At 38.7% G+C, this 22,655-nt stretch overlaps 1 protein-coding gene across 2 annotated transcripts in view; it reads left to right on the forward strand.

The window, feature by feature from the left end:
* AACS (acetoacetyl-CoA synthetase) overlaps positions 1–22,655 on the forward strand; it is a 46,593-nt gene that overhangs the window by 13,163 nt on the left and 10,775 nt on the right. For both annotated transcript variants that reach the window (XM_062589938.1, XM_062589939.1), the window contains exons 5-10: positions 4,137–4,234; positions 8,675–8,789; positions 9,336–9,417; positions 11,924–12,071; positions 18,084–18,164; positions 19,265–19,389. In XM_062589938.1, coding sequence (XP_062445922.1) covers positions 4,137–4,234; positions 8,675–8,789; positions 9,336–9,417; positions 11,924–12,071; positions 18,084–18,164; positions 19,265–19,389 — 649 coding nt within the window. The remainder of the gene's footprint in view (positions 1–4,136; positions 4,235–8,674; positions 8,790–9,335; positions 9,418–11,923; positions 12,072–18,083; positions 18,165–19,264; positions 19,390–22,655) is intronic.

A 22,655-nucleotide genomic window follows, 5' to 3' on the forward strand; every position in this document is an offset into this window, starting at 1 on the left:
TTGCATTTAATAATAAACATAATTGAAGCAGGTGTGTTGTGAAACATCTTTTCTTATAACGATACCTTGCACTATTGGCAATGATGCTTGAACAGTTGGAAGAGATGGATAAAATTGCTAATCCAAGCAGCACAAATCCAAGGGTGAAGTACTGTGGTCTGTGGTCTACTGGCCGTCTGTTTGGCGACTAACAAGGACTGCTGTGGGAACAGAATAAAACTGGGATAGTCTGTGCTTTTAATCTGGGAATAGGTTGTGTCTATTGTATCCCTGTAGGTGGCTTTGTTCTGTTACAAGTTAGCAGTTATTATATATGAACTATATATAACAACTATATAACTATATATATAAGCCAATCTTTCTGTGTTCACCCAACCCTCTCAGCAAAGCATCAACAAACTATATTGTTTAAAGCTGTTATTTTATCTATAGTAACTGTATTAGCCCTAATTGCTTACGTGGGTTTTAAAGCTAGCTTTGTAAGAAGATTAGCTTGTTACTAATGGTCTGAGGCTGCAATAGTGCTAGGTAGGATGACCATTTAAAAATCCTACAAGAGTATGAAATGCTATTAGTGATATCAAACAGAGGAGCTAAAACTTTGATCTTTGAAATTCTGTCCTTTCTGTTTGAGAGCCAGGGTGCATCAATCACATGAGCCATTGAGAGGATATTTTGATTGCTGCTCCCTGCTTTTCTTTCTTCCTTTTGCATTCTTTCAAAGCTTAAACTAAATCTTTGAGTCTTTTTTCTTTTTTGTATTCAGAGTGCTAGAGATGTTTGGATGCCTCTATTTGAGTACACATTTATGCTGCTTTATGAAGGTGTTAGAGAACGTGTTCTCGGCTCTGAGAATATTTGCTATAGTTTCCAGCATGACTACACCCAATGCTTTTTGGCTATGGCTTTTGTCTATTCTGATGATAAAGTACTGTAGAATGAATGAACATGTACACTTTAGATTTCAGCATGTACTAGATCAAATAGTGATTAAATAGAAAACACTGTCCAGAATAGATTGAGCTGTAAAGTGTCTTTTAAAAAAAATCCTTACAGTATTGGTAAAATATCACTTGTCCTGCCTAGAGTTTTTGTCATAGGTAAAAGGGTGTTTTTTTTTTTGTGTTTTTTTTTCCCAATTTGTCTTTATGGAAAACTTATGTCTGGCTCAGGAGTGCTGCTAGGACCTAGTATTACAAACTGAATTCCTAGCTGCTGGTTCACAACTTGTGTGTTTTGAGCACTCTATTCAGTTGTTTTCTAGTTCCCTCAAAGAGAATGAAAATCCTTCCTTTTTCTAGTTTAAAAAAAAAAAAAAGCGGTTTCTTCCCTTCTGACCAGCTTCAAGAAAGGGGAGGGTTCTGCTGAGATGCATCTTTTATAGACCTTACCTTTTAAGATGCACCAATTCTCATCTTTTGCTGAAATAACATATCAAGGGACATGGAGATTCTAGTTAAATATATGAACAAACATAAAATGAATAATTAAATTAGCTGTGCCATTCATCTGTAGTGTAGAGCTTCTGTACATAGGTCATTGTTCTGTGAACCCTAAAAGGAATCCAATTAAAGGAAAGTTGTATTTTCCTTTGTCAGCAAGTTTCTATTTACAAAGTTCTAGCCATTTACGACCTGTACCAAGCTCCTGAATGCTCTGAGGATTCAGTAGATATCTCAAGGTGCATAATGAAAGGCAGAGTGTTTTACAAGTATGATAGTTACTTAGCTATAATTGGTTTGCAGAGTCCCTGATGTGAGAAAGTAAGAAAACACTTTTCTTTCTGAGAATTCTTTTAATTTGAAAGACCAACAGAAGCAATTTGCAACTTTTGGATATGGCAGCTGTTAAGGGACAAGTAACCTGATTTTTTCTCTTGCTATGTTTGGAGGATCTTCTGGATCAAAACCACACTTCTGTTCATGTGTGATGTTTGAGATTATAACAATGTGAAAAATCTGGCCAGCAGGCTGTTTGGCTTCAACGGCCAGATAAAGGTGCAGGAAAGCAGAGTAAGTTGCATTACATGTTTCATACCTTTTGGCTGATACTCTCAACCTTGAAACCAAATGAAAGTAATGATTTAATTGTTTGGTTCAGAACAGTAAAGATGTGTATACTTGCCTGGAGGGCTTTTATAGGAATAGTGAAGAAAACTTGTATGTAATAGAACTAATGCTTTTACAGTATGGGTAGGTAATCACACTGCTCCAAAGCTTGGAGAAGTCTAGTCTTCAGTGCTATCTAACTTGTTGATAACCCTGTGTAAGAAGTGCAAAGTGGAAATATTTAGCATCGGTTAAACTGTTTCTATCACACAAGTACAGTTTAGGCAGTTTTGCTCTGTAGATTTCAAATAATTCTTCTAGAGGAAGATTTACCTTATTTTTTTTAAATGAGCTTTTGCTGTACTGTATGTACTTACAAACTTAACTGATCAGAACCGAACATCACAAACTGTAGGCAGCTATAGTGAACAACTTGCATCTTAACCTGCCAAGAGGTTTTTACAACTCAGAACAACTGAGTTCTTTTTTTCTAGAGAATGTTAGGTATAAATCACTATTTTCAAAGATACTGAACTTGATACTCCCAGAAGCACAGCGGTTTACAAATTATCAGGCTTGAACAAATTCAGCTTAATAAAACCAATTTTACATTGACTCATGAGGAAGAAACAGTCTAAGACCTACTATTCAAATAAACTATTTATGCCTTTGGAAAAGGATGAATTTTTCAAACTGTGTAGACAAACTGGCAAAAATCAAACTGTGGTGTTACTTGATAAAGTTAAAACATAATTATATACTTAAAATCTGTGGGTTTAGTTCCTGTCCTGAAAAGTACTTCAGTATGTATCTTTCAGTCTGGAAGAGCCAAGCACTAGTGAGTTTTTGCTGCCTTGTAGAAACTGTGGAGTACCTGCAACTTACACAAGTCTGGGACCTGTAAGAGTTCAGCAGCTTTGTAAAAGACATTTGAAAAGCATTTTTATTGCTATTTAAGTCTGTTTTCAAACAAAGTTCTAATTAAATGTCAATTAGGCCAATCATTTACCACCTTTTAAGTACTTAGACATCATTCTGTTGGTTTAAAAGGCTTATCTGAAAATGCAGATCTTTAGTCTAATTTACTGTGATTTAAGTGAGTTTTGGATGTATGTTCTTGATTGGTAAGTTGGATTCTGATCAATTGACAGTCATCCTCTGTCATGTAGCAGGCTTTTGCTGGTCCTGCCATATTCCCTTTTCAGCAGAGACACTGGTTTTGCTTGTTTGTATTTAAGATTTTGAAAATGCCTCCTGAAAGTTTAGCTATGTAAAACTGAACCTCTACTTTGGAACTTCTAATGTATTTAAAGCATAAAACAAATATGAAGAAAATCTGGTCTACTCTCTGCTCCAAATGTCTGTATGTAGAATGTTGCTTTCAGATGCACTCGACGTGTATGTCAGCATGTATATGTTGACTACAATTAGAATTAAGCCAGGTAAAAGTCACCTGATCTCTCCAGGCTATTTATGTCACTTCTACCAAGCAAGCAATGAAATGTTTTTCTCTGGGTATGTTAAATAGCTGAGTACAGAATGTGTTGAAGGGGTGTGAGAAAGACATCTGTTGTGACATGACCTAATTGTGTAAGACAACCTTAGAGATCAACAAACTCCTTTTGAGATCCCTGCCTTTCTAAGTACTATTGAGCATTTCTAATCTTTCCTTCCAAATGCTTAGTCTTCATAGTAATGGCCTGTTGCTATTGCGTGGTGCTATGCTCATAGTCTGTGTAGCCTGTTCAGTCTTCTGAATTACTTTCCCCTAGTCTTTTCTATTTGCCTCTTCTTATCCTGAGTCTCATCAATAAACACTTGTAGATTGAGAGTAACTTTGTGGATATCATCTGATGTAACTGCTCTCTTTAGAGTTATTTCTATCATTTCTATCACTGTGGTGATTAGACTTTGAATGAGGACTTCATGAGTAGATGTGCCAAACTTGCAGAGTTAATTAAATGATGTTTTGGTCTAGATTCCCCCCCCTTTTTTTCTTGTGAACTGGCTATTGTAAATTGTAAACATTGTAAATACTGATCATTTTTTAGGTTTCTTCTACATCTAACTCTTCAATTTCTGCTATAGGTTACTTACCCAACAGCATTCATGCTGTGGAAGCAATGCTGGCTGCTGCAAGTATTGGTGCTATTTGGAGTTCAACATCACCAGATTTTGGCATTAATGTGAGTAGCCTTGTTACTGTGTCTTCCAAAAAAACTATGATTCTGACAAATGTGATAGTGATGGATTAATGGCAAATGGATTTTGTTCACTTCATTCTTACTGCCACCTTGTGGCTTTCTTCTAGCAGGGGAAAGTACTTAGCCTGAGATTATTCAAAGTTGCCAAAGGACCTGAAAGCCTAATTACTGTTAATCAAAATCAGATATCCAGATACCCAAGCTGAAGATCTCATCTTTCTACTCCTCAATTTCAAATCAAGGCCAAGCTAAGAATATGCTGCGATATGATAGCTTACTCACTGCAATGTGGAACTGGGATTTGGTTTATTCTCTCATGGATGGATCACCAGAAAGCAGAGTCATGCCTAAGGATAGACAAGATAACTGCTGATAAGTGGCCTAATAGGTCATAAGCATAGGAAGCAACAAGCTACTTAGTGGCCTCCCAAAAAGCGAAGTAAAAATAGTCTAAGAATATAGTCGTGGCTGATGTGAGAGGCATTTTTCCTATGGCAATGAGTTGAGCTCAAGCATACACATAATGACTTTTCACAATTGTACTAAAGTTAGTTTAACTGCAGAAGTGACATTTAGTCTTGGGGATAACTTCTAGTGTTGGCCCATGATGTTTGTACCTACTCCTTTCCTTCCAGTGATCTTTTTAGTTCTAATACTCAAAAGTGTATGAGAGTATTAAAATATATAACTAAGCACCAGAAGAAAGGAATACCTGCTTTTTTTTAGATTACTGTGAGCATATCAAAGCTGTTTGTCCTCTAGAATGCTGATATTTAAGTGTTATAAGGGCCTGCCTTTTAAACAGTGTGGTCAAAGGAGTCGGAATAGCACCGTGGTTAGAGGAAACAGTGTTACGTAGCCCTGATTTTGGTGTTCATCCTCTTTTGCCAAGTTTAACTGCCACAAACTGAATGAAAACCCTTGTTTTCATGTCATGACTTTCAGCACTGTAGTTCGAGTATCGTTAGGTAACCAGCTCTCTGGGAGAACTTCAAGCAGATCCACTGTCCATGTAAGCTTTTATTATTACATGTGCAAATGAACAATAATGTAACAGAGCTGAGTCATATGTTTTTCTTGGGGTTTAGCCCTTCTACAATCTTTCCCAAGCTGCTTACCCACACTCCAGTTTCTTTGCCTAAGTAGTCCCTTTCATCTACCTCTTGTGTAAGTAAACTGAGCAACACCTATTTACCCTTTTTCTAAAAGGTATTATATTCCTCAACAAGATGAGGGATTTCAGACTGGTATCACTAGCCTAATCAACTCCTTTTTTCAATATAGGAACAGATTTTTGTATGTGAAGGAGGGCAAGAAAATTATTGCTTAGAGAAATGTGCAGTTGAAATAGAATATGGTCAAATTATTCCATATAATTAAAATTTTTTGGTGTTACGGTAAATTGAGTTTTGATTTAGGGGGTCTCTTTCTCTGGAGATATTCAAGGCCTGCCTGGATACAACCCTGTCTAATGTGCTGTAGGTCACCCTGTTTGAGGGGGCAGTTGGACAAGGTCTCCAGAGGTCCCTTCCAACCTTAACAGTTCTATGATTTATAGAACTGTGTTAAGCTGCCAGTCATACATATGTTTGCAGCTTGACCCTGAAGCATGTGTATCATTGGACCTGACAAGGCTGTTGCTTGCTTAGCTTTTGAGTAAATACGAAATTGGAAAAAGAGACTTGGAATAAAATATGGTAAAAGCAGTCATGATATTCAGTGTGCAGTGGATGCTTTGGGAGTATATCTTGCTTTATTTTTTGGAAAGTTGTTAGCATATCACAAGCAGTAGCAGATGCAAATAACTTTAAAATGGAATGTTGAATCTTTTTCTTCTATCTAAATATTTACATGAAAATACTTGGAGAATGTACTATCTGTGTACTGCTGAACACAAAACATTTTTAAGCAGTTTGTCCTAAATCTTGATGTTTAATACTGGTAGTTGGCTGAATATTAGAAGACTTATCCCTGGATTAGCACTAGAGGGCAGCAGCATACCATTTGCTTGCATTTGGGATTGTATCATTTTGAAAAACTTAATCATTACAGCATACAATGATCAGTCTGTTCTACAAATATTTTCTGCTTGCAAAGAAAATACTCCATACTGTTATTTTCTGAGCAATGTGATTTGATCTCTCCTCTGGAGGAGGATTGTTTTGCTTGTATTACAGAGTACAGGTATGCTTTCTGTCCATGCTGATGTGCTATTATTTTCAGTGACCAGCTTTATTATTATTTTTTTTTTTGTGATAGGTTTTTTTAATGAAGCTTTAGCCTTGGAGCAGCAGTGCTATCAATATCACTTATTCTTCTTTGGTTAGCTTATTTGTTGGCATGAATTCAAAACCTAAAATCTTGAGGGAGATCAGCAGAGGTCCTCCAGAGTATTGGCTTTCATCCTACAGAGCAGATTTCCTTCTTTTGTTCACTTTTGTTTCTACTGTTAACAAATGAATACCTCATATTCAAGCTTTGGAAAAAATGTATTGTTTTCAACATTTAATTTCAAAGCTAATTGTATATAGATGTTTGTACAGTTACTTTTCAGAACTGCCTACGTGTTGCAGGCTGTGAATACCATACCTTTGAAGGCTTTGCAAGCACTCAGGAAACCTGTTGTCAGAGAACCAGTGAATTCCCTCCCATGCAGAATGCCACCCTTGGCAGCTTTTGCTTAATTTCTCTGGTTATCCTTGTCTGTGTAGGTATATGCGTGTAGTAAAGTCGTTCTTTTCAGCCTTGCATAAGTGACTGTTGGGCATGTAAGTTTAAGAAGAAATTCTGTTAGAACTATGTGCCAAACTTGGTAAGACCTAGTAAAGTTAGTGCAGCTCCATTCCTGCGCTATTTTCAGTACAGGATTTGAGGCTCATCAGATAGAATAAGCCATATCTGGTATACCTGAGCTTTTAATGAAAGCAATTCCTTGCTGAGCCATCTGGTTGGATTAAAGTTCCAGCGTAGCAATTACATGTTCCATCTGTTTGTATTCCCTTTGTATCACACCAAGCTGCCCTGTGGGATTTGATCCTGCCAGTGCTAATGAATACAGCTGGGTGTGTTAACAGGGTTAATAAGACCCTGAGAACTATAGTTGTCTCAGTTTCCAATTCGTAGTTCTCTTCTGTTAGGATACCTTTAGTCATCTCCTTGATCTTCATTTTTGAACACCAGGCAGCATGGATAAGGGCAAGGAGTATGTTCCATGTTCAGCATGGATCTATGCTCTGTGGTCAGTTTTCAAAAAGGATACAAAGAAATGGGTATGATAACAAATTTAGAGCAATTTGAAATTCAACTTCGTGCTCCGTACTTTTAAAGTAGGCTCTCTGGCAACCCTGATTAGCCCAACATGGGAAGATGATATTTAATAGTTGATTGTGACTTTTGGGGCATTGTTTTGTTAATTTGACTATAATTAGACTCTTGTTTTCGCTATAAAGTAGAAGATAAACCAAGATACAGGTAAGGATATGGGGTTTTGGGAAGAACAAGCATGTGACTGAAGTCGTCTACTTCTGCAATGTGATTTAGAAGACTGTTCTTAAACAGCTGACAGCTTTACAATATTGAGTAATCCTGTGGTTCCTAATGTTTCAGGTAATGCAACTAGAGAGGGATGAGCAGAACTCTGTCCTGAAAGCTTTTATTAAAAGGACTTGCTTTTTCCTTGTTCAATACAAAGAAATCAATTTCTGGAAGGCTGTGGCATGCAGTGTATATGGAAAAATAAAAGAAATGACAAATCTCTAAAATGTGGTAATAGCTGTGGTAAATTCCTGAAAGCAGTCTTAACTGGAGAAGAGACCTGAAAATTTAGCACTTGAGCATGTCCTGCCTCAAGGGTGCTAAAGGAACTATGGCTATCTTGTTAGTGGTGTATGTGTATGTTTGCAATATCTAGGCATGCTGATACAAGACTAGTGGAACAGTTTCCCTTGCTAATCTTAGCAGAACAAAGCTATGAGTTCATGTGAAGTGCCACCTTGCCATATATAAATGCCTCCTCCAGTAGTCTAAAGTGTCTTTCACTTCAAATAAGTGGGCCTTCAAGTAAGTGCTTAACTCCTACTCACATTACAGGTGCTTATTCTCTTTAGACTAATTTATAAATTTCATTCTCAAGATGATTTTTTAAGTGCTTAGATTCCATTGTAAACTTGGTCTTTCAGTGAATGGTGTTCTGTGATCTGTAATGATTTTTCCTTTGTTATTGATGGTCATGAAATAGATAGGATGTTGCAAACCCGGTGTGCCTTGAAGATCTTGGGTGGGTGAAAGACAAGTAGGCAATTTCAACAACTCTGCCAATTTCTATCGTTATTCCTTGCTTCAAACAAGATTTGCATTTATCAACCAGTAGGTTTTCCTGGTTTAGCAATTCATTTTTTAAGTTTTTCCTTGTTTTGTCCCTAGGGTGTCTTGGACAGGTTTTCCCAAATTCAGCCTAAGCTCATCTTCTCTGTTGAAGCTGTTGTATACAATGGCAAAGAACATAACCACTTGGAAAAACTGCTCAGTGTGGTAAAAGGTATTTCACTGCATGCCATCTAATCTCAGCTGTGCTGTGGTTCTATGAGTGCTCAAAGCCTGTACTGTCACTGAGAGAAGTTCCACCTCTGACTGCTTGTCCCTGTCCTTGATCCTTTACAGTATCCTTATGGATAGAGATCTCACTTAGAATGGCAGAACTGATTTGAGTAAAAACTAGTCTTTTGCTTGCTTAATTATAAGTCTCTTGCTAGCTTAGTTTAAATATATTAGTGCCTATACCAGTATAAATCAGCAGGTAGCATAAGTGAGGGAGTGGAGAATAGTGATACTTTTGCTTTTCAAGCTGATACTAAGTGCTACTGAAAGCTGCTAAAGGAATAGCACAGAATTAGAGCTTTTTGATTTTATGCTTTTTTTTTTTTTAAGGTTGGCAATAATGAAGGAATCTTATTTAGGTAAAAACTTAGTCTTTTGGTGTTTCTTAACACTTAATATTTCCATTATTATATATTACACTGTACAATCCAATCAGGTAGAAAAGACTTGGCTTATATAAATGGAAGTAACATTTTCTTTCTTCCAGGGCTTCCGGATCTGAAAAAAGTGGTGGTGATTCCTTATGTTTCATCAAGAGAAACCATAGATATTTCTAGGATTCCAAACAGGTAACTGGATAAAATGAGCTTTTGAGCTGCTACTGTCCCAGCTAGGGATGAGATTTATTGAACCTTTCTGACCTCTTGAACTTGTGAAAGCCAGAAGTTAGCCAAATCTCTTGATGCGAGTCCAGCTTTATATTGAATAATGAAAAAACTTTGCAGTGTTGGAATGATTTTCAACAGGGTTGTGTCTGAAATGATCCTTTCTCTCCCCTTCAAGTTGGGGAGGGACAGAATTTGTCAGGGGATGACAAAGTCCAGAAAAACTCAGTCCAGAGTTTAGTTTTCCCACCTTTCCATCTGTTACTCTGATGGTTCTACCCTCTTTAATAATGTTGGAGAACATAGCAGTTAACTTGATCATGGTCACCATACATGGGGTGACCAGGCTTGAACTGAAGTGTGTTCTCATGCAGCAAAGGGCGGCTGGGCAACAACTGCTAGCTTTTCCTGTGCCGCCTCCAGCTGCTCTGATCAGGAGAATGCTTTCTAGTGGTATCTGGATAGAAAAGAGCTGTACTATGTTTTTCCAGGAAAGAGGCACTTCTAGCCTCTTTCATTGGTGAGAGTGGAGCAGCTGTTGGTACAAATGCAGGTGGAAGAGCATCTGTTCTAGAGAGAATACTTGGTTTAATAATAAAACTAAAACTTTATTAAATATTCTTTACAACAAAGCTGTATGTACAGTGGAACTAGGAGAGGAATGTGAAGTTTTGTTTTCCTTTAACTGATTATGGGATTGCTACATACTGTGGTTGGGATATAGGCAGATTCCTTGCTTCCTCAATGTTGCAGTAATTTGGGCACAGTGCTGTACCACTGACTAGGCTGCATTTGCACAAGGTGTGCTGTGGTTTTCAGCATCGTGTGGATTTACTGACTGTGGTATCCACTAGGTTTAAGATACCCACATTGTGTTCTGTCTTATGGTGTACTCATTCCTTTGCGCTCTTTTCTTACAAGAGTACTGCCAACATGTATGATGTTTCTGGAGTGAACAACTTAATTGAGTACAATACTCTTACTTATGTCCCCTGCCCTCCAAGGTTGTTAGCTTTGACATAGCAAGACATTTCTACACAGAAAAATATTAAATATTACTATTTATTTTAAATGAATTTACCTGTTAGTTTCAGCTTGACAGCACCTGATTAATAGCTTCCATTTCCTTTTCTTTCTCTGGAGTATATTTGCATTGTCTGTTGCATGTGTTTAACTTTATGAGAAAAACTTATGTAAAATAAGAGCATCCTGTAAATAGCACTATCTTCTTAATATAACTTTATTCTGTAAAACAAGCTAGTTTCACTAAAAAGCCTGTATTTTACTTGCCACTATTTTTCATGTGTGACTACTGGATACTACAGGTAAAGTGTTGTGTGTGGTTTTTTTTTGTTGTTATAAACACCACCGTCATTTTTGGCTGTACCAAGGGATGTACCTAGGGACAGCTTAGCTATCCCCTGAGTCTGTTGGAACATTCTTCTGGTTGTAGTGCAGGGAAAGCTTTTGCCCTACCAGTTCTGCAACTGCTGTGCCTGTAATACAGCAGGGGAAGCTGTCCTATAGGACATGATCCTATATTCCAAAATTCCTCATGTACAGGCAATTTTTTCCATCTAGTAATGGGTGAGCATGGAGGAGACTAGGATGTTCTCTGCAGTAGACAAAGTTATCAGAGTTGATATTGCTGCTGTGTCTGAGCTCCATTTAAAGCCTGCTCTAGTATCTCTATTTGCATTCCTATATGCTATCAGAGCTTGCATGTTTTGGTATAATGTTTGCAAGGACAGAAAATCAGTTTGGGTCCACTGCTGTGTGCAAGTTAAAAAGGCCTTGAGGAACTGGGCACACAGCACATACCTGGCTTGCTCCAAGCAAGATTCAGCTGATGCTGAGCTTGAGCTTGTAAGTTCCTCTGGATCTGATTTGCTTGGGTGTGAAACAGATTCTAGAGGTTTTGTATCCCTTGCTACTGTTCTGTTTCTGGGAGCAGAGTGCAGAGGCATCCACACTGGCGCTCTGCCTAGACAGCATGGGTCTTCTGGCTCCAAGTTTGTTTTGCAAGTTCAGTATCTGTGTTTGTATGGCACTGTACCTTGACTAACAGACCTTGTGGGATCAGTTTTTCTCCTCATTTGTGCCCTGATTTATAAGCAAGATGCATAAGCCATCTGTGAATAAGCCCTGTCTATTGTGTAGCTCCTTTCCAAAAGCCAAGCCTCCACTGACAACCTACCTCTAGTTAAGCTGTTAAGGTCCAGATTTATAGGCTTGATTTTGCTGTTTTACATATTAGTGTTATACTAGTGTTTTATTGTCAAATACAAACAGGAAACAAAACAATTTAATGATTCAAATGAGCAGAAATAGACTAGAAGTGAAACTAATATACATAGTCCAGTTGTGTAGGTTATTGTAAGAGCTATTAGAACTGGAGGCCATCTTGTATATGGGGTGAGGTAATGCTTTCAAAAATTGAAATGTTTTTTTTCCCTCCTCTCTTATGCAGTGTCTTTTTAGAAGACTTCCTTGCTACTGGGAAAGGAGACCAGGCCCCTCAGCTGGAGTTTGAACAGCTGCCTTTTAGTCATCCTCTCTTTATCATGTATTCATCAGGAACAACAGGGGCACCAAAATGCATGGTCCATTCAGCAGGGGTATGTCTTTTCTCCTGGAGCTATTCTGTCTTATTTATCCTGGGTTACATTTTCTCTTTAACATTATCTATTTCATAATGTAATTCTTAAAGAAGAGTAGGTTGCTGAGAGATTTTCAGTAACTTGAAATAAAACTTTTGTTTTCTAGGTGAGTGGTGGAAAGCAAATACAGATTAAAGGATATAAAATTTGGTTTGGAGATTGCTATGGAGACCCTTCAGAGACTTCAGCAATTACTTGGGGGCAAATGTCTGTCACAAAGGCACTAGTAGAATTGTCACAACTGGTATTTGTATTAGAAAAGCCAAAGAACTGAAAGGGTACTTGAAACTGCTTTTTGGATACTCTTGGATAGCAAAGGAACTATGACAATGTTTGCGCACTTCATCTGCAGTATTTCTGCTTCACTCCTGAGGGTTGTCATTTCAGAGCATATTCACCTTCAGCTATCATTCTTTAAGAAAGGAATTTAGGAGGTTAGCTAAGTCTTCAGGTATCGCTATTGCTTTGTACAGAAACTTTGTTCTAGGCAGTGTCTTGTTGTGACTGAAGACACAAAGTTGAAGTCAAGTTAACCTATGCTAACATGCTTTCCATTTGCTGTTTGTATTCTAAAAGAAAGTTGTTCTAGGAGACTCGTTAAATTCAAGTTATGATGACATCACTCAGCTGTACCATTTGAACTTCAAATCTACCATTGGTACAGACCTCTATGAAAAGCAGAGTTCTGATACTTCAATTTGCCTGGAGACAGGCAGAAAGTACTGCAGAAAGTGTGCCAACTTGTGCAAATAAAAATTGCATGACTACTATTGAACATCAATCAATGCCTACAGGAAACATTGTTACTGTTTCCCAGCACAGCATTTCTGGCAGGGTTTTCCTTCGCTTGAAGCTGTGTTCCCAGTGGCAGTGCAGATGCAGTTCTGTGATGTCTCTCTTTAAACCCTAAGCCTGAACGTAGTGTGGGGCTGGCCAAGGGAAGGGACGTGCATTGGTGTCTGGCTGAGAAAGGTAGTGGCCGGTCTACTGTTCTGGCAGGATTCTCCTTCTCTTGGAGACCCCTTTCCAGTGGCAGTGCAGCCGTAGCTCTAAGCTCTTTCTCTCTGCAAACGCCAGCCCCAACCCTACCCCTAACTGTAGTGTGAGGTGAGTTAACGGAAGGAGGGAGAGGTCTGCGTGTTTGGCTGGAACAGGTTGTTGCAATAATAGTGTTTCGGTAGGGCTTTCCTTCTGTTAGAGGCTCCTTTGCTGTTGTCCACCCCCCTCTATGGCCTGTCTCTCCCTAAGCTGCAACCATAACAGTAAGCATAGCCCAGAGTTGTTGGCTCAGCTGAGGGAAGGACAGGCATAGCTCTCACCTTTGGAAAAGGCTGTTGCAGGACTGCCTTGGCAGCATATTCCTTACATAGAAGCTCAACACGGTTGTCCTGTGACAGCCTTTTCCGAGGGTGAGAGCTATGCCTGTCCTTCCCTTAGCTGAGCCAACATTGGGCTATGTTTAGTGTCATGGTTGCAGCTGGGGGAGAGACACAGCAGAGCATGGCCTGGACAAAGGCAAAGGGGCCACTAATAGAAGGAAAGCTCGACCAAACCACTCCTCCATCAACAACAACATCTAACCAAACAACCATGTGTGTTCTTCCCTTAACTCACCTCACACAGGGTTAGGGTTAGAGTTGCCACCAGCAGAGAGAAGGAACTTAGAGGTTGTTACAGGTCTGCTGTTCTGTCAGGATTCTTCTTCCCTCGGAGGCCCCTTTCCAGTGGCAGTGGGGTTGCAGCTCTTCAGTGTGTTTCTCTGGAAAATCTAAGCCTAAACCTGAGGCTGGGGTGAGATGAGCTAAGGTAAAGACATTCAACTTGTTGGTCTGAAAGTGAGGCTGAGCATTTTTTTTTTTTAGAAAAGCTGCCTGAAAACCTTAACCATATGGCAAAGTCACTTTGTTAGGCCTATAGTGTGTATGGTCTTGACTGTGATGGCAATAACTGGAGGCTTTCCCCACATACACTTCCCGTGCTGCCTGTAAACACACTGCTTTATGCATTATCAATAGGGGATCATAGCAGACCAGCATGTGACATAATATCTCTTTGGGACACAACTCTTACCTTTATGGATAAGGAAGAAGGTAGTGTGTTTTGAAGTTTTACAGCTATTTTGAAGCTGTCCCTTCAACTTGACAGTTTGGTTAAGTACTTGTGAAGATGTATTAGCAAGAGGAGAGTAGGTGTTTTGTTCAGTGATGTATGATAAACAGTAGGGAGATGAAAAACATGGATGCCTCAGCAAAACTGTTTCTTCATGGGTTTCCTTGGTTTGCCTGCTCTTCATGTGCCAGTTTGAACAGGGCCTCCAAATAAAATTCCTGAAGTATGTACTTAGACATCTTCTGTGCACTTGATTGTTTTCCTCTATGTGGTTGTTCCTGGCTGTAGTTGTTACTTTTGTTTCCATCATAATTGAGAAGAGGATTCTCATTGATTTCAACAGAAGCAGAATTGGCCTGTGGTCTCTGTTTCATTTTTCCAATCTCAGGTTTATTGCAATTGTTTTGATAGTTGAAAACACAAAAATAGGTGGCCTTGCAGTAAAAACATTAGATTGCCTGTTTGCTGTGTACTTTAATGTTGTGTTGTTGTTGTATTAACATCTATAAAAAGATTAGTACACAGCTTACCATACTTCAAATTTGCAACTCAGTTGCACTCTCCAGTATTTTTCTAGTCTCTTTTCTCTGCCCATATTTTGTTCTCTTGTGGTACATAGTGAAAGTAACATGTAAATAATGAAAATGAAGCCGCATCCTTGAAGATATAACAAATAGCGCCTCAGAGGGAGCAATGTTTTTCTGGCTCTGGAAACAGAGGTCTATTGTACTGAACAATTGGTTGTGCAAAAGACATTTGAAGGGTTCTTTTTAATTATTTGAAAATGCTAGCAAGTAGTTGCTCTTCCTGTCTCAAAAACTTTGACCCCTTCCTTGTCATTTGTGCAGGTCCCTTTTTGCATTTACTTTGCAATTATTTCACATTCATGACTATCTAAAGACAGATAATCAATTTACTTCTGTGTATCTTCCCTTAAGACCTAGGTTCAGATAACTGCCACAGGCTGCTTATATAATTGTAGGCAAATTACTAAGTCTGAATATGCCTTAGTTTTCTCTGAGGCTAGGTATTTCTGACTTGACAGTTTGCTCTACATCTCCCTTCCTCTTCTAGCTAGCTCCTCAGGCCTAAATTTCTTTTTCCAGTGCAACCCAAGTTCCCTGCTCTCATGCAACATCCCTTTTCCCCATCCGGGCAGCTTTGTGGCTCCTAACCATGAAGTTGTCTGCTCTGCTGAAAATCAGGTTCAGTTGCTGTTTTGAATGTTGTGGGATGGCTCTGCAGCCTACGACTGCTTACCCCCAGCACCTCTTCCCATTCTCCAGGGCTGTCACCTTAGCCTCATCCTCTGAGAGGATTTTTCATCCCAGACTTTATGGAAGCTGTGCAGAGAGCCCAGATGGTTCAAGACCAGGATCAGCTGCTGTGAGCTACTGCTGTCTCTGAGCTATGTAAGCACTTACCACTGATCTGCTCTGTGGTGATAGAGTGGCTGATGGGCAGCAGCACCTAACGGTTGTTAATTTTGATACTTCATGTGCTCAGTGCTATATCAGCCATAGTTAAGCTCAACAAAAAGATGCAGGCCAAGAAGTTCTTTTATCAGCTGGCAGGTCTGTGCCATGGAATGCTAAATGCTTTGGATTTATTCTGAGGGTCATACAAGTCTTATAAATAAACTTGAGAGAGTGTCTTAGGCTCTAAGCTCTTTAGAATGGCCATGCTTTCTACCACAATACTGTGCGGATAGAGGTGTTAGCAGGGTCTGGGGGGAATAGTTCATAGCCTCTACCAAAATTCATTGTTAGGTTTCCTTTTGTTTCTTGAACTGTGGAATAGTAATAACTAAATGGAGGGGAAAAAAAAGTATTAATTGAATTTGGCTTTTTGAAATACGTTCTCACTATTTTGCGTAGTTCTGTAAGATTCTCCTGCAGAAGCAATATATTTTTATATGTTGAATAATTATGTTAAACACAGGCAATTCTTTTGGCAACACCAGAAATTAAGTTAGTCATAGTGTTTTAAAATGCTGAGTTTAAAATTTCAAAATGTAGATAGTAGCATGTAGCTAGATGGCAGCATTGCAATAGCTAAAGGTATTCAAACCATAGCAGGTAAATTCAAACCTGATTACTTTGAATTGCAAAGAAAAAATCAATTTACTCTTATTTTTATTTAATATTTTCTTTTCTCCCAAAGCATGCAGCAGTCTTAAGACTTTTCTTTTTCATTTCAAATATTTCTGTAATCTATTCTCTTTCAACATATTTTTTTCATGCTTATTAGGGTTGTTTTAATAGTTCTTCTATAGGTCCTCACATAAATGCAAAACATTTAATTTGAATCAGCCCCATTAGTATGTCATTCCAATGAAATGACTTAGTGAAGCAATTTGTGGTTTTATTTATCGTAACTGTTGCATTTTAATGATCAAAAATGTACTTCAGCTGCGTTTCCAGCAAAAGAAAAAAGGGAATAATACATTTCACTATATTGTTGTTAACATTGTTTTGAGCAATGAGTTTTTTTCTGCACTGTTAGTCACTGAATGCTTAGAAAAGATTTATATATTTAGGTCTTTCATCTCCTGGGAGTTAATAGATAATTTGGATAAACAGTGTTGGCATCCTGGTGAGATGGGTGGAGAGGAACCTCAGGAAGTTCAGCAAAAAGTAGTACAGGGTCCTTTACCTAGGAAGGAATAACCTCATCCACCAGTACAAGCTGGTGGCTAACCTGTGGGAAAGCAGCTCTGCAGAGAAGGACCTGGGAGTGCTGGTAGACAACTAGTTGACCATGAGCCAGCAAAATGGGGTTGTGGCTAAGAAGGTCAGTTGTATCCCGAGGTGTATTCGGACGAGAGTTGCCAGCAGCTCAAGGGAGGTGATCCTGCCGCTTTGCTCAGCCCTGATGAGGCTGCATCCGGAGTACTGTGTCCAGTTCTGGGCTCTGCAGTGCAAGAGAGACATGGAGCTACTGAAGAGAGTCCAGTGTAGGGCTACAAAGATGATTAAGGGGCTGGAGCATCTCCCCTACCAAGAAAGGCTCCAAGAGCTGGGCCTCTTTAGCCTGGGGAAGACTGAGGGGGATCTTATCAATGTGTATAAGTATCTGAGGGAGGGTGCCGAGAGAATGGGGCCAGACTTTTTTTTGGTGGTGATCAGTGATGGGACAAGAGGCAACGGGTACAAAACGAAACCCTGGAAGTTCCACCTGAATATGAGGAAAAACTTTTTTACTGTGAGGGTGACAGAGCACTGGAACAGGTTGCTCAGAGACTGTAGAGTCTCCTTCCTTGGAAATGCTCAAAAGCCATCTGGACACAATCCTAGGCAATGTGCTGTAGTGACCCTGCTTGAGTGGGGGGGGGATGTGGACTAGAGCTCCAGAGGTTCCTTCCAACCACAGCTGTTTTGTGGTTCTGTGAACGTGTATCAGCTACTGCAGTTCACAGTAACAGTAGGTCCTTTATTCCTCCCATCTGCCAGGATATACTGAAATTGAAACTGTCAAAGGGCTTATCTACATGAAATGTCTGGCTGGTAAAACTAGTGTTATAATTATAGCCTGCATGGAGGCTGCTGCACAGCTCTGGCTGGGCAGAGTTGGAGCTGAAGAAGATTGTCCCATGGATTAGGAGTGATGTGTGGTGGGAATTGCTGAGATCTTGAGAAAGACTGAAAAATTTTGTGAAAGAAGAAATGGAGGATGCAGACTTTGCAGTATATATAGGCTTGGGATTTGCTTCAGTTATGAGTAGAAGGAAATACTTATCTGTTACCCTGAAGTGTATCCTGATTAAGGATTAGCAACACTAGGTTTTTAGAAGGCTTAGCGTACTGTCAGAACTTTTTCGTTTATGTGAACTTACATTTTTCTTTCACTATGTTTTTTCAGGGTACGCTAATACAGCATTTGAAGGAACACATTCTTCACGGCAACATGACCAGCAGTGATATTATTCTATACTATACAACGGTAAGTGTGGCTTATTAAAGCATTTGTAAAAACTCTTTAACGTGCTTCTCTTGTGCAGATTGAGAGCATTTTCACAAATCTAGAAGTTTGTTTTTATATATTTTTAATTCCTATTCTCTAAGGAATCATCCTGCTTAATTGAGTTAAAAAAAAAATCAGATGTAATAATGCAACTGGGAGCTTCCTACTGAAAAGTCAAACCTATGTTAAATGTTCCTGATCTAATTAGTGAGGAAAATGGATTGATTTTTAGTCTCTTAGGTTTATTGATTTAAATACCTCACCAATTTCATCTGCAAAACAAACCCCACCTTCTTACATCATGCAAAGCTTGACCACACTGAAGATGAGATTTTTTTTATATCTTAGTTTTGATGGAGAAGAAGCCACACATGTCTAGGAATTGAGTAAAGGAAAAGAAATCTGACTAATCTTTGTAGAGGTTCAGTTATATTTTTTTCTAATGCTATGGTAAAGAACATGGTTCTGCAGTATTCTGTTACTGTAGCAGTTTGAGAAGGCTATCTTTCCTCATGAGTTCTTTTCTGAACTTAACACTACTAGCCAGGTTGTAGTATCTTCACAAAGGACTCAGGTAGTATAATTACCGTGTCCCAGTTTTGTCTTACGCTTTGAATCATGATTTAAATGGACGCATATAGGGAGATCTGAAATCTCTGTCTCGTTAGATGTAAAGGTAAGTTAGACAAATTGTTCTTAGTGGATGTTCATGTGTAGTGGAACCAGTCTTGGACCAGGATGAAAAAGTGCTCCAGCCTTATTTTCTGATTACCTCTACTCATGTTATTTAGGAATCAGTAGAAATAGCTGTAAAGTCAGGTGTTGGTTTAACAGTTTCTTAAAGCAGGAAAAGCAAGAAAGATGAGGGAGAAGGTGGCACCTCTAGCATAAGGACAGGGAGAATGTTTTGGGCCAAATGATTCTACTGAAAGCTATGCCTGTCCATCTCTTTCTAGTTGCCTGTAGCTCCTGTCCTAACATTTCACAGCAATGTTCCTCGTCCTGTGATGGAGCTGCCGGCAAAGCTGACAGCTAGCTGACAAAGATAGAAACTAATGTAGGTATTTTCTCTTTTCTAGACTGGCTGGATGATGTGGAATTGGTTAGTGACTGCACTTGCTACAGGAGCTTCAGTGGTTTTGTATGATGGATCTCCCCTAGTTCCATCACCCAATGTGCTCTGGGATTTGATTGACAGACTAGGGTATGTAAACAAGATTAAATGAAATGGTCGTAGTCTTTGCTGCTGTTCCAGTGACCAAATACAACCTCATTGAAGGTGAAGCCCTTGGTCAGAGACTAGTTTGTAGCATTACATAGTTTCTTTTGGCTTAAATTTGAGTGAACTGCTTCTTAAATTTTGTGCTAAAACAGCCTCAAGAGAGACTAGAGAAGACAAAGAGCCAATTGTTTCAAAATTGATTCAAGTATTTGGATTCTAAGGAAACAAAGAATTTTGGTTCAATAGTCAGTTTTCAAGAGCAGCCTTTTCAAAAGGCAGTAATTGGGAGTGATCTGAAGAGTAATTTCTCAGTGCACTCAGAACTTGAAAAATAAAAGTTCTTTATTTCGAATAGCTCAAGCCAGGACTGAATATAGCACTTTGACTTAAAAGACATGAATTGACTGGAAATGCTCAGCAGGGCTTCTGGTATTTTCATCTTTTGCTTTATAATCTATAATGCCTAATTCTCTCTGTTAAGGCACTCATTGTCTTACGCATTTCTTTGAACAATGTTCACAGTGCCCTCTCTCAAAGCCTAGAGAAATAGCAGCTATCGTATGAATAATTGTGAAATCCTGTAGTGGTACTTTACAGCGCTGTATACAGGATAAACTTGATTTTTGTAACTTTCACATTTTACTGACTGGGTGTAAGGAAAAGAACTGTGTGATTTTGCTAGTTAAATGACGAGTATAGTTTTTTAATTTCTTGATAATTAAAATTTGTAGTGGAAAGTAGCTGCTAGAAGATTCATATTCTGACTCTTACCAATTAATAATTAAAGCTTCATTCTTTTGAGCTGTATAATATTTTAAGAGTAACATTTTGGCTTTGGCTATTATGGTAGAAAACTAAGACCTACTCAGAATGCTTCCAGTAAAAACAAAAAATAAGTCCCTAGAACAACAGGCAAAAACTTAGAATAAAAAAAAAAAAGATAGCTTATTTTTAAGCATTGTTTCTACATGCCAAAAGTAAGCGAAGATAACTCAAACGTGTCTGCATGTCTCACTTTTTTAATCTGATGCTAAAAGGGGTGGCCATCTGTGTGGTACTTCATAATGCAGTCTGTTCCCAACTCACTCATATGTTACATTAAAAAAAAAAAAAAAAAAGCTTCAACATGTTTGGACTACCTTAGTCCTGCAGATATCCTAGGCTTTCCTTCAGGTATCAGGCTTCTCGAGTATCAAGGTATCTCATACTGAATGACAATCGTTGCTTGAGCAGACAGCATTAAGATTCTGTTCAAGTGAATTGTATTTAGCCACTACCCAACAGTTACCACAGGGTTATGTAGCATTTAGTAAGAAATAATAGGAGACTACATGTGTTGTAGAGTTTCTACATGTGTTGTAGAGGAAGTGTCAGAGTTTAAAAATAAGCAGAGAGAAGCATTGATGAATATTCCATCTACAAAATCAGCAATAGTCTGGAGCATGGAAAGAAAGTAAAATATTACACAAGGGTAAAAATAGTTCACATGATTGTGGTACATAAGGAGTGATTTACTTCTGTGGGCTCTCATGGGGCTTTTCTCATATGACTGATAAAATTGCTTTATGCACTGATGTGTTTGTGCAACTAGACTGTTCCTGTCTTTATGCTAAGATGGCAACCTCTTAAGTAACTGTCATCCACATAAATAGAAAACATCCCATATTGGTATTTTTCAAATATCCTTTCCATTTTTGAAACAGTATTACTGTCTCTAGCTAGTCTACTTTCAGTCTTGCTCTTGGAGTCAAAATAAAGATAACAGGATCTTGTTTTGTCACACTTGTTGCACTGGTGTATTGCCCATGTTCTGTGCACTCAAACTCTCTCTTCCTTTTTTGTCTCTGCACATTTTCTTGGATGAGTTTATTGCACTAATATAAAATGAATTAGCAGAAAATAAGGAATAAGAGTTTCTAAAGAAGGTCAACAAAGACATCAGATTAGCACTTCCTCCAACAGAGTAGAGAGGGGGAGAGCCTTTGCTTCAAGTTTTGATTGTGATGTATTGAAAAGCTCTTTCCTCTCTCTCCTTTACTTCGTAAGAATACTGAAAATTACTTTTGTTCAGTGATCTTAAATTTCACTTGTCTCCTGGTGAGACTGATAGCACCCAGAGCATTTATGTTAAAGCGGTAAGCAGAGATTCTATTTGAGCCTGGTGATTTTTTTAAACAAATATAGATAAGGATTAGGCTTTATTGATTACTGTAAGTGGTTTAATTTTTCAAACTGAAATACTGGTTATTTTTTTCCAGAAGATTGAGAAGCATACCTTCTTACAGCATTGTGATTTTTCAAGACTTTTCTTGGAAAAATGTTTAGTGGTGGGAAGAAGGTGCTTCCAAGTTGTATTTCCTGCACAGGATTTAGATCGCTTCATTTGTGTCTCTCTCCGTGGTCAAATGGGTATTTGAATAGCGTGTTAGTGAGAGGGACACTTTGCTTAAATGGGGTCATAGGAATATTAGTGTTTATGGTACATGGAAAGGGGCTTAAGATACCGAATTTTCGAAAGAATTTTCTTTCAGTTGAAAGCCAGGGTTGTGGTCTCTGTATGCAACAAAGATCGCTTCTCTTGCGCATTTATAAGGAAACAGATCTCTTCACAGGGAAGCAGCTTTACCATCTTCCAGGATAAGGGCATCAGTTTTGGCTCTGAGTAGTTTGTAACAGCTCAGTTATGTAGTGCTCACTGCGCTGCTAATACGCAGGTCATTCTCCATGCTGTTTTACTGGGTACCAAAATGAGAAATGTTATGTTCCTAATCTGTCAAGTGTGAGAGATGGACAACATTCCCAGAGTTGTTTCACTTGTGTTAATTGAAATGCTCATTTCACACTGCCTTCACTGTTTGTGCAAATGCCCTACATAATATAGTTGCTCTGGGGTTCATGGCGTTGTTGTGAAGACCTGTGATGTGCAGCTGGGAGACAGAACGGTCTGCTCAGTTTTATAGGTGCTAACCGTGATGTCTCGATGTTAACTCATGCAGTGACTGTTGTAATATAAAATCACTGTATTTTAATGAGCAGCCCAAACCAGTCAAATAGGGATTCTCACTGAATCTGGTCACTATGCTAGAATTCAGTATGCAGCTGTATATTGAATACTCGCTCTGAATGTGCTCTTTGCAAGGTCAGTATTCATTTATTCAGTTAGCTAGGCCAGATTCCATGTTCGGTTAGGCATTTGCAACTCAAATTTACATCAGCGCAAACTGAATCTATATCTAAGAAAAAAATCG

This window comes from Rhea pennata, chromosome 17 (genome assembly GCF_028389875.1).
Source record: "Rhea pennata isolate bPtePen1 chromosome 17, bPtePen1.pri, whole genome shotgun sequence".
NCBI classification, from domain to species: domain Eukaryota; kingdom Metazoa; phylum Chordata; class Aves; order Rheiformes; family Rheidae; genus Rhea; species Rhea pennata.